This window comes from Leucopleurus acutus, assembly GCF_964270905.1.
Source record: "Leucopleurus acutus genome assembly, chromosome: X".
Lineage (NCBI taxonomy): Eukaryota > Metazoa > Chordata > Mammalia > Artiodactyla > Delphinidae > Leucopleurus > Leucopleurus acutus.
This window is the reverse complement of record NC_139148.1, coordinates 31381344-31394438: the sequence shown is the minus strand read 5'-3', so window position 1 is coordinate 31394438 and position 13095 is coordinate 31381344. Positions and strand designations below refer to the sequence as shown.

The following is a 13095-nucleotide window of genomic DNA, read 5'->3' as shown; positions in this document are numbered from 1 at the left end:
GTCCGGAGCCTGTGCTCCGCAATCGGAGAGGCCACAACAGTGAGAGGCCCGCATACCGCAAAAAAAAAAAAAAAAACAGTATAGAAAATCAACCAAAAGCTGAATCTTAAAAATACCAACAAAATGGACAAACCTTTAGATAGTCTAGGATGAAAGGTGAGATAATTTAATAAAATCAGAAATGAAATAGGCAACTTTACTACCTACCTTACTGAAATAAAAATAGTAAGAGAACACCATGAATAACTGTATGCCACTAAATTAGATAACGTAGACTAAATTTCTCAGGAAGAAATAGAAAATTTGATCACCTTTACCCATGAAGTGGGGAGAAGGTGGTCAAAAGGTACAAACTTCCAGTTACAAGATAAATAAGTCCTGGTGATGTAATATACAGCAGGGTGACTCTAGTTAATGATACTGTATTGTATACTTGAAAGCTGCTAAGAAAGCACATCTTAAATGTTCTCATCACAAGGAAAAATACTGTAACTATATGTGGTGATGAATGTTAACTAAACTTACTGTGGTAATCATTTCACTATATATATATATATCTAATCATTATGCTATACACCTAAAACTAATGCATGTTATATGTCAATTATATCTAAATAAAAAAAAGAAACATGGAGGGACTTCCGTGTCAGTCCAGTGGGTAAGACTCCGCACTCCCAATACAGGGGGCCTGGGTTCGATCCCTAGTCAGGGAACTAGATCCCGCATGCATGCCACAATTAAGAAGCCCGCATGGCGCAACTAAGAGTCCGCATGCCGCAACTAAGAAGCTTGCATGCCGCAACGAAGATCCTGAGGGCCACAACACCTGGCACTGCCTGCCTAAATAAATAAATAAATAAATAAAATTATTAGGAAAAAGAAAGAAAATACTAGTCTCATAATTATAGGTCTCATTAAAAAAGAAAGAAAGAAAGAAACATGGAAACTCACTTGGAAGAAGTATAGAGAAAACTATTAAAATATAGATGAAGCTGGGGGGTGGGGGAGTAGGGAAGAACTATTGGCCTTAGTTTACTCAAGGGAAGTCAGAGTACTAATTCTAGCAAAACAGAAAGTTCCCAAGAGAGAAAATATAAATACTAAAGGAACATCAGGTCATATCAGAATGAGTAATAGGAAATTAAACCAACATTCATTGGGCTCCATCCAAAGCAGGACATTAGACAGAAGAAACTCATGTGAAATCTATATAAAATCTAAGAGGCAATACTGACAAAGAAAGAATTGAGAAATGAGAAAGAAGAAGAACTCTCCTTTTGTTGCAGATGCTATAAACTTTTACTATGAGAAATATATGCAAAACTTGAAAACAGAAAAGGCTACCCATGATTTGACCTGACACAGAAATGCTATTCATGTTTAAGGACTGGGATGACAGATACACTGTATCAAGTAATAAAATCATGCCACTTTCAATGATATAGATTTGGTTTTTTGAGTTGTCTTGTTCAGATGTGTATCTTTTTAATTCAATATAGTATTTCCCAATATTCTACAAAATCCTGACAATTTCTGTCAGTTTCTTTTCTTTCTTTCCATTTTATTATGGGTTCTATTTTATTAGTTTCTACAAATACCCTTGTATATGTAATTAAAGGCTTAAGCATATGGTAATTATCCCCCAACCAAACTTAATCCCAGAAGAAACAAACTGTGACTGCAAATTTCCCCCCTATGGATATGCAAAGTGGAACAGAAAAAAAGGGACTATATAAAAATGGTCATTGACATTTTGATGATGGCAACCTTATGAAACTGAAGATTCTGAATGCTAATGACTAGAAGGAAAGTAATAAGCCTCAAAGAAAGGATATGAAAATTTTGTGTCTATAGGCTAAAGAAATATATACTATTCTTCATCATGTTTGGATTCCTAAGATGGCATCATGACAAGCCAGGAGGATGAGGACATAACATTTATGGTCTAAGCTCTGCAGATCACCAGCAGCTAGCCTTGACAAGTCCCCTGGCCTCACTGTGCACTGGCTTCTGCAATTGGAAAAAGGAGAAAAATCTAAGGTCTCAATGCCTGTCTTATTGGATTCATATGGAAATTAAGTGACATTGGATATTAGGGCACTTTACAAACTCTAAGTACTATATAATTATCAACTAAAGGATTGTTATTATAATTTTAAATATAAAATTTGAATAGATCTAGTAGATTGAATTAGTAATTTAGAAAACATATGACAAAGCAAAGCCTGAGATCAGATGACTTCAATGATGAAATAGATCACTAATTTAAAGAAGAATTAACACAATTCTTTCAAAAACAGAAGAGGAGAAAACACTTCTCAACTCACTCTAAGAAGTCAGTATTACCCTGATACTAAAACCAGACAAAGACAGTTGAAGAAAACTATAGACCAATATTCCTTATGAACAGGGATGCAAAACTCCTCAAGAAAACACTAGGAAACTAAATCTAGAAACGTATAAAAAGGATTATACTCCATGATCAAGGGAGACTTATCCCAGGAATGTAAGGTTGATTTAACATACAAAAATCAATCAATATAATGTACCACATTAATAGTATAATGGGCAAAATCATGTGATCATCAAACTGCATGCAAAAAAATTTTTGACAAAATGCAACCTTCTTTCATGATCAAAATACTCAAACTAGGAATAGAAGGGAACTTTCTCAACCTGATAAAGGGAATCAACAAAACATTTTTAAAAATAACACTGCTAACATCATATTTAAAAGCGAAAGACATATGCTTTCCTCCTAAGATGAGGAACAAGACAAAGATCTTTGCTCTTGCTACTTCTATTCAACATTGTACTGAAGATTCTAGAAATCAGGCAGTGAAACAAGTAAAAGGCAACCAAATTGGAAAGGAAGAAATAAAATGCTTTATTTGCAGATGGCATGTTCTTGTACATAGGAAATTCTAAGGAATCTACTAACAAACCATAAGAACTAATGTATAAGTTCAACGTGGTTGCAGAAAAACTAGATCAATGTTTAAAATCAATTGTTTTTCTACACACTTGAAATGAATAATCTAAAAATAAAATTAAGAGAACAATTCCATTTACAAGAGCATCAAAAATAATTATTTAGAAATAAATTTAATATGGAAAGAGGAAATTTGTACATTGACAACTACAAAACATTGTTGAAAAAATTAAGAAAGATTTAAATAAATGGAAAAACATCCTATGTTCATGGATTAGAAGACTTAATATTGTTAACATGGCACTACTCCCCAAATTGATCTAAAGATTCTTCATAATCCTTATCAAAATCCCACCCAGACTTTTTGCAGTAATTGACAAGGTCAGCCTAAAATTCATATGGAAATGCATGGAACACAAAGTAGTCAAAAATACTACTGGAGAACAAAATTGGTGGACTCACATTTTCCAATTATAAAAACTACAAAGTTATTATAATCAAGACCTTGTGTTATTGGAATAAGGACAGACATATAGATCAATGGAACATAATTGAATGTCCAGCAATAAACTTTTATATTTATGTTTAATTGATTTTAGACAGGAGTGTGAAGGCAATTTAATGTGGTAAAATAATATTTTCAATAAATGGTCCTGGGACAAATGGACATCACATGCAAAAGAATGAAACTGGACTCATATCACACATACACAAAAAATAATTTAAAATGGATTACAGACCTAAATGTAAAAGCTAATACTCTAAACAAAACTCTTAGAAACAAATATAGAAATCTCATGACTTGAGTTAGGTAATAGCTTCCTAGATATGATACCAAAAAGCACAAGTGACAAATGAAAAAGAGATACATGGGACTTTTGTCACATGTGTCTTTTATATTAGCAGATGATAATACCCAGTGTGAAGACAATGTGAAGAAAATACAGCTTGGTGCCACATTAGGATGTAAGCTTTCTACTATAATCCTAAAGTAAAGAATAATGCAGGAGGGGGCTTCCCTGGTGGTGCAGTGGTTGAGAGTCCACCTGCCGATGCAGGGGACATGGGTTCGTGCCCCAGTCTGGGAAGATCCCACATGCTGCGGAGCGGCTGGGCCCATGAGCCGTGGCCACTGGGCCTGCGCATCTGGAGCCTGTGCTCCGCAAAGGGAGAGGCCACAGCAGTGAGAGGCCCGAGTACCGCAAAAAACAAAAAAAAGAAAAAAAAAGAAGAAGAATGCAGGATACCTAGTAGGTGCCCAATAAACATTTGTTGAATGATGATGATTGATGGAAATATAAACTGATACAAGTTTGGTGGTGATAATGTGGATATATGTACCAATAATTAAAAAGCACATAACCTTTCCTCACCAATTCCAATTCTAAATATCCAAAAGAAACAATAGAACAAGTCCTCAGAAATGAACATGCCAGTTTATTCACTGCACTTTAATTCACTCATCGAATACTTATTGTCTGATATGTGCCAAAAAATATATTAATGCTACAAATATAATGTTGAACTATATATCATACTGTTTTCTTCCTTTGAATAATAATATGATTGATGACATACAGATATCTGACTAGATTAAGAAACGACATCTATCCTGGGTTAAAACGTGTGTTAAATTAGTATGTGAAAGATATTTCCCAACATGGCCTTAAAGCATATTGCTTCATAGGAAATTAGGAATAAGATAAGCCAAGAAAAATAATTGATCTTGTTCTAGAAATTCTAAACAAGGTAGTATGATAAGAAAAAAGTGGTAAAAATTATCATTATTAAAATGGAAGAGACAATAATATTTGCAATCTATTGTTTTGTTTTGTTTTTGTTTTTTTGCGGTACGCGGGCCTCTCACTGTTGTGGTCTCTCCCTTTGCGGAGCACAGGCTCCAGACGCGCAGGCTCAGCGGCCATGGCTCACGGGCCTAGCCGCTCTGCAGCATGTGGGATCTTCCCGGACGGGGGCACGAACCCGTGTCCCCTGCATCGGCAGGCAGACTCTCAACCACTGCGCCACCAGGGAAGCCCTGCAATCTATTACAGTATTCCTAAAAAAAATCTAAAATAAATTGAAGGATAATTAAAAGTAACTGATGCTTAAAGTAAGATAAACAGTTTTACACCTCATTAACATAATTTATTTTCAAAATATTGATATGAGAGCATAAAAATAATAAAACCCAATCATTTACACTGCACAAAACAGCATAGAAAAATTATTTCAAAATATTTCAAACTTTTGCTGAGCAGTATAAAATGCTTTAATAACATAAACGGCATATCTTTTTTCTGAATATGAAGCTCAATTTTATACAGAAACCACTTCTCTCTAAATTTTTTATTAATTTAATGCAACACAAACCAAAATTACCATAGAAGTTTTAGCTATAAACTCAAGAAAAAGATTCTAAAGTTCATCAAGAAAAATGGCCAAGGGGCTTCCCTGGTGGTGCAGTGGTTGAGAATCTGCCTGCCAATGCAGGGGACACGGGTTCGAGCCCTGGTCTGGGAGGATCCCACGTGTCGCAGAGCAACTGGACCCGTGAGCCACAACTACTGAGCCTGCGTGTCTGGAGCTTGTGCTCCGCAGCAAGAGAGGCTGCGACAGTGAGAGGCCCGCGCACCACGATGAAGAGTGGCCCCCACTCGCCACAACTAGAGAAACCCCACGCACAGAAATGAAGACCCAACGTAGCCAAAAATAAATAAATAAATAAATAAATAAAATTTAAAAGAAAAATGGCCAATGGTATTTTAAAAGGAAAAGAATATAGTTATCCTACCAGAGAATTAAAAGAATTTTAATAGTACCAACCAGGCCAAATTGTTAGCAAATAAATCATTACTGTTGTATGGTGGCTTGTTATGCAAGAAGAATCAAAGAATTTTAAGTGCAATTTAAAATTCACCTTTCACCTCTGAGGTTGGCAGAATATTACATACACATACATATATAATGGATGCAACCTAGTTGTACAAAGAAAGACGACAGTAAGCAACATTTTACACTGTTACTAGTGGCTAATACTACTGGTATAACCTTTTTGAAGAGCAATTTGACAACGCATATCAATAGCCTAAAATATGTGCACAGAGTTTGACCCAATTATTCTACTTCTAGGATGATATAATGAACGCCTATAATGTGAAAACAAACAGTTATTTACAAGGATGTTTCTTACAGAATCATTTATAGAGTCAAAAAATGGAAAAATCTTAAGTGTACAGTAAGAAGGATTAGTTTAATAACTATAACATAGTATAGCCATAAAATATTATCCCTAAAAAATTAAATTGCATTTAGAATACTTAATGACACAAAAAGCAATTGATAACATTTAAATTAATACACTCAGCAAAAAAAATGCAGGTTAAAAATGTTCATAAAGTATTATTTCATTATAATTATAGAAATATAAGTATAGAGATAGAAGGAGAAAAAACAAAGATACCCCAAAATATAAACAGAGGTCATTGTTATGTATTAGGATTTATTTTGTATTCTTTCTTTCTGCTTTTCTAAACTTCCCATTTAATTTTGACAAGAGACTTTAATAATCAGGAGGAGAATATCACTGATATGCAAGATTGAAATATAAGATGATGCTGAGAAAACCTGCAAATCGTTAGGATACATGGGAGTTGAGTAGGCTTTGAAAGCTATTAAAATACTGTAAAAATTAAAAAGATAAACATCCTCTGAATCTCTTCAAATAACTTGTTAATTATGCTTTTGTCTGAATTAGAAAGACAAGTCACAGATTGTATTATTCAACAAATAATTGTAATACCTTGACAATATTTCATGCACTTCAAAATCCTTTGCTGAAAAGATAAAAGGAAAATGTAAATAATGTGTATTTTGATATTATCTGATAGCCCAAATTAGGCCAAAGGAAACTATTCCTAAAATGACTTTCAAAAAAAGCAAAGATGTTCTCTCTCTTCTGGATAACCCTGCTAAAGAGTATCTATCTAAATGTCACTGGTTCATGAATGTAGATGAATAATTATTACACAGTAAACCTGTAGAAATCAAATATAGTATGGTATACATCTTAATTATTACACACTAAACCTGTAGAAATCAAATATAGTATGGTATACATCTTAATGTTGTATAATACAACTTAATGTTGTATATAAAATTAAAATTTTTCATTTTCTTTAATATCAGAAGAGTAACCTTTGATATCTCATCCACTATGATTGTCAAAAACCAGAACAGACAAAAGAGTGAACTCTGTAGACATTATCATTCCATGTGAACCATATGTGCACAAAACCCACAAAATACATCCCAGCTAATGTACTGCACCTAAGAAGGCAAAATTAATCTTTAGCATTTTCTTAAATCTGAATGTGTCCTTAAATTTTCTTGACTTTTTCCTCCTGAAAGCTAAATAACAGCTATCATTGTTCCTAAAATAAGATTTTAATCTCAGTAAACTCTGTAGTTTAGTAACATTACTAAAAAATGGATTATTAAAGATGTACTTTGTTAGCATTCAATACACCTTCTTGTTGTGTTTTAATTCCTTTCCTTTAGTTGATTCTATCCTACACCTACTGGGTACAAGGCATCATGCTAGTTATGCTGGAATATAAAAAATGTTTTGACATAAGAGTTTCATACTCTAATTGCCATATAGCAGTTTGATTCTTGTTTGGGAGGATGCAGCGACATGCCTTTCCATATCATAGGTAGCAAGACGCTCTCTCTTTGGCACTTCTATTGCCTTCAAAGGAAAAGCATATCAGAGATTGCCCCTGAAATTTTGCCAGTGGTATCCCTTCCTCCTGGACACATTCTAGGAAAGGTTTCTTTGGTTTTCTTTGCTTGTTGTTTTTGTTGGTGTTTTTAAATCACCAAACATCGAGGGACACTACCCAAGAACCAGTGTTATAGCAACCCCTCTTAAATCTTCACAGCATGTCTTTGGTGATTTCAGGTGATGATTCTAAGAACATCAAGCATACCCCACTCAAATATAAGTAGAAAGCACATGCTGGCTCAAATATAAGTGATTTTGGGGTTAGCCTCAACTTTCCTCTCCTTCACAACATGTCGTATCTTGAATTTTCTAGAGAGCATAACTGAGACCACAAGACCACGAAGGCTCCTTGTGTGTGCCCTCTGCACCTCTTGAGATACACTGCAAGCATGAAGCCAGACAACTCCGCGATCATTTTACTGAATTAAAGGGTATACCCAGACATGCTCACAAGTAGAAAAAGACCCACTACAAAAAGAACTTAGGTGATCTTCAATAGCTTCTTAGTTAGGATTATCTTAACTCCACAACTCTCCAGTAATGTAATAGAAAGCTTAACTTACTTCTTTGGGAGAAAATGCTAGGCCACACTCCAGAGATGTCTCTCTCTCTAACTCCAAGGAATATATGTCAGGAAATGCAGTGTCTGTGAATTCCCCTATAAGAGCAGAAAAAGGACACTTTTTTTTTTTTTAAGCCAGATACATATCTATGATGCTATTGTTAAATGTGGAAATGAAACTTTGAGAAACCTCATCAAAATGTTCACAACAATCAAAAAACAGTCGCTAAAACATCTGTGCGGGGCTGCATAAGGTTGCTAGGTTAAGGAATCACTCTTAATTCCAAGATGCTAATCAGCAAAACTGGTATCCAAAAATGGAACAAATATATATTCAATCAGCAAAACAGAGAGGATAAACCTATTTTTTAAAATCTCCAAAGTTCAAGAATGATATCACAGTCATATTCAGATGAATATAAAAAGGTATAAAGGTCAAGATCAAATAACTGACTGAATCTTAGGTCTGAGAAAATTGAGACTCCCTCTCCAGTGAAGATGGAACAGGGAGAATCCAGACCTCCTCTGATGCCTTACGGAGTTCACAAAGAAGATAAACACAATTTCGTACAAGAAAACTTTTCAACAAAATGGTATCACTCCAGATACAAAGGCATTGGGTGGAGATACAGAAACAACTGTCAAATAGTAACACAAACTTCAGGGTCAAAAATTATAACCACTTAAATAAACTTCTAAAATAAGTTCCTGAAAGATCAAATGTTAGCTACAATAGAACCTCTGCCCTCATCTAAACAATTCTAAAAATCCTTTTTTCTCCCTAAAGTTTTCTGATTAATCCAAGGAATGATAATAATTTCAATTACCCTGTCTCAAAATAAACTTAAATAACTCATTTCATTCTCCTTCACCCTACTCAATTTCTCTCAACTTGATGTATGATATAAAAACCATTAAACAAATGAAGAAAAAGGATCCATTAAGTGTTTATTAACACAAACATGTTTGTGGTGTGGGAAAAATACATATATTATACAGCAAAGAATATCCACCTAGAATGGCTATATATCTCGAATACATAAAATATAATAAAAATAGATATTCTTAAATATATTTGAAGTATATATAAACATATAGATTGTGAAATGCAATAATCAAAGACAGCATCAATAAATATTTCTTGAGCACCTATAATGTGTAGAGAACTATGTCAGACAACTCTAGCAGAGAACAAAAATTGGAACCATAGTCCTTGACCTCATGGAGCTCACAGCGTAGTAAGGGAGACAAACAAGTACAAAGCTCTTTTTGATATAAGGTACAATTTGGTTAGTGCTATAATAAAACTCACCTAATGTCCTAAAGGAGCAAAGGCAAAAAAAAAATTTCAACCGATTGGACAGGGGTACGAATGGGGCTAATGATTCATAGGAATGCAGGAGGTTGATGCTAATTTATAAAAGAGGGTAGAATCTCAGGCAGCAGGGACAGAAGAGGAGGAACTAGCCTAGGAGGAGGGAAGCCCAGTGCCAGAGGAAATGTGTAACACAATCTGGTTGCAGTAGAGACAGCTGATGGAGCCTACAATGGGAGAGGTGACTGGAAAGAAAAGGTGGCATCATAGCTAAATAGATCTCAGTATTTCCTCCCCCTTAAGTCATTCTTGTCCTGAAACGATAATGTGAAAAAACAAGTCTAATTTGTCACAGAAGGACATTTATGTTTTAACATACTCATAATAATAAAATACATTTTCAGGACATTTTAAGTATAAACTTTATTGCAAATTGTTAATAATTGTTAAGATCAACTTATATACATCCTAGACTGTGTCAGCAGCCTGCTGTTGAGAACCACTGCTACTGGTAACAGGAAACCAACAAAGCTTTTCAAGCAGAGGGCAGATGGGATAAGATCTTTGCTTGAAGGAGATCACTCTCTGGTATAGGTATGAGGATAAAGGCTTGGAGGCAAGGAAAGCATTTTAAAAGATGATCCAGTGACCTAGAAGGGAAGCTTGAGCTAGGGCTAAGGCAGAATTGTGGAAAGAAATGCATCTTGCCGAGTAGCTCTGCAGAATAACCAGGAAGAGCCTGTGATCCATTAACAAGGTGCATGAATGCATAAGAGGCAGTCAGAGTAAAGTGTTAATGCAACTAAAGTTTCAACATCCAGATTTTCCAAAAAAGAATATAAATCTCATATGGATTTCCAACTGCCTACTGTTATGATTCCTGGGCTATTCCACAGTCCCCTCAAACACAGCATGCTTGCCTAGATCTATTCCTTCCCTCACATTATATCAACTATGAATAGTCCCTCCCATCACATACGTCTTAGAGTCAAAAACTGGGAGCGATCCAAGACTTCCTCCTCCTCCTTAATACTGATGTCCGCTTGGTAACCACATCGAGGCATTGCTAATTTCTCAGCACCTCTGTACTCTCCTCCTTCCCGTCCCTGGTATCAATGTCTGAGCTCAGGCTCTCATCACTTCTCACCTGTATGGCCACCATACCTAACTGATCCCCCTGTCTCTGTTTTTGCCCCTCCCATACCCACCTTTTCCCCCAGCCCATTTTCAACTTTGCTCCAAAAGGAAAATTAGTGAAGTGCAAGCCTACTCATACCATTGCCTGGATATCAATCCTTTAATTGTGCTGCCTAACCTCTAGGATAAATGTACAGAAAAAACTATTAGTTACCTGGGTCTCACTTGCCCCTCTATACTCTAGATAGTCCAAACTACTTGCCACACTGACTCATTTCTAGGCCTTTACTTGCATTCTTTCATATCACCTTCTCTGTTTCTCTCCTTATTTCTTCTAAATTCAGATTAGGCATCAACTTCTCCAAGAAATCTTTCCTGTTGGTGATTCTCAGCTAGTTTCCCTTAGCATATGCTTCCTTAGCACCAGGTACTGACCTGTCCTGTAGCATCCACATGCTATATGGTAATAACCCAATTCTTTTTTTTTTTTTTTTTTTTTTTTTGCGGTACGCGGGCCTCTCACTGTTGTGGCCTCTCCCGTTGCAGAGCACAGGCTCCAGACGCGCAGGCTCAGCGGCCATGGCTCACGGGCCCAGCCACTCCGCGGCATGTGGGATCTTCCCGGACCGGGGCACGAACCTGTGTCCCCTGCATCGGCAGGCGGACTCTCAACCACTGTGCCACCAGGGAAGCCCCTAACCCAATTCTTTGTCTCTCTCTCCTACTGTTATATAGGTGGTCTCCATTTGTCATTTAGATCCAATAGCCATCTTTCTCTGCTCTCCTCTGTCCTGACCTCTACAGACTGATTCATCTAGGTCCCTTGCTCTTCTGTCTCTGATTTGGTTCAACCACAGGGAAATGTCAGCAAGATATCAGAGAGTAGGAGGTATTTATGCCCTCATGTCTTCCCTGCCTTGGCTGCAATTCTGGCAAGGACAGCATTTTTTTTTTATTTTTATTTTTTACAGTTATAGCTTTTATTAGATGGCCCCTCTTTCAGAGTTTCACCACTCACAGGGCTTCAATAATATCTTGCCTCCTCTTGCTCCTTCCGGCCTAGAGGTAGAAGCAGCTTCCATCCCTTGTCAGTTTTTTTTAACCTGGCTCCCAGGTCCATACATAATTCCTTCACTAAATCATCTTCAGTTAAATGCTTTGAGTCATTTGTTTACTACTAAGACACTAACTGATAAACTTACTGTTAACTTTTGGAGAACAAGTAAGATGTCTTATTATCTTTATACATTCAAACTCTAGTATCTGGCCTATAATTGGTATTCAACAAATATGTACTGAAGAAGAAATGACTAAACCAATGGTTGGCAAACATTTTTCTGTAAGGGTTTATATAGTAAATATTTTAGGCTTTGCAAGCCATAAGGTTTCTGTCACAACTATTCAACCCTGCCATTCATGAAAGCATCCAGAAACAATATACAAACAAATGAGTGTGACTGCATTCTAATAAAACCTTCTTTATAAAAAAACAGGTGTCAGGCCAGATTTGGCCCACAGACTTTAGTTTGCCAACACCTGGAGTAAACAAATGAAATACATTTATAAAAGTGCATTTTTTTCAAACTTAATTTAACATAAAGATACCTAATATATAGGTAAACACAGAGAGAGAACTCTCCAAAACATTCACCTGAAATTCTTAAGCAATTAAAACTAGCAATTAATAATTTTATTTTCATTTATAGTATATACTTATGTATAACATACTTAACCTACTATATTATATCAATTAATAAGCACAGTTATATGTCATGCATTATCAAAGTCTTCTGATATATATACATGTATTTCTAGAAATAGAACCATTATGGTTTATAGGATATAAGAAAAATATGCATTGAGTCATAAGTCAAAAATACTTAAGAATAATTGCCCTTGACTTACAGTATTTGCTTAACATTATTCCTTAGAGCAAACTTAAAACTGTTTTACTTTTACAATAATATCATAATGGTATAAAATATATACCTGATTTGTCTTTAAAATCCATAGAAAAACCTTCAAAGTCTTGCAGATTAAACTCTACTCTGGCACGTGTTATACCTTTGCTTTTTACTAAAAATGGAATAATCTGGGTAACGCCAACATAGGTGCCACCGAAGTTAAATACATCCTAAAACATAAAAAAAGAAATCATAATTAGAAGGTAGAGTAACAATTTATGAAAATAATGTAAACGAAAAATTACATTGCAAAACAGTAGATCTTAAAAGTCCTCATTATGAGAAAAAAATTGGTAAGTATGTTTGGTGACCAATGATAATTAGACTTACCATGGTGACCATTTCACAATATATACAAATATTGAATCATTATATTGTACACCTGAAACTAACATGTTA

At 35.4% G+C, this 13095-nt stretch overlaps 1 protein-coding gene across 1 annotated transcript in view; it reads right to left on the bottom strand.

Annotated features, from left to right (window-relative positions):
* CFAP47 (cilia and flagella associated protein 47) overlaps positions 1-13095 on the bottom strand; it is a gene marked incomplete at both ends in the record, with an annotated part of 506613 nt that overhangs the window by 377294 nt on the left and 116224 nt on the right. Inside the window, 2 exon segments of the mRNA XM_082864365.1 lie at positions 8282-8376; positions 12722-12866. Of these exon segments, the coding sequence (XP_082720491.1) occupies positions 8282-8376; positions 12722-12866 (240 nt within the window).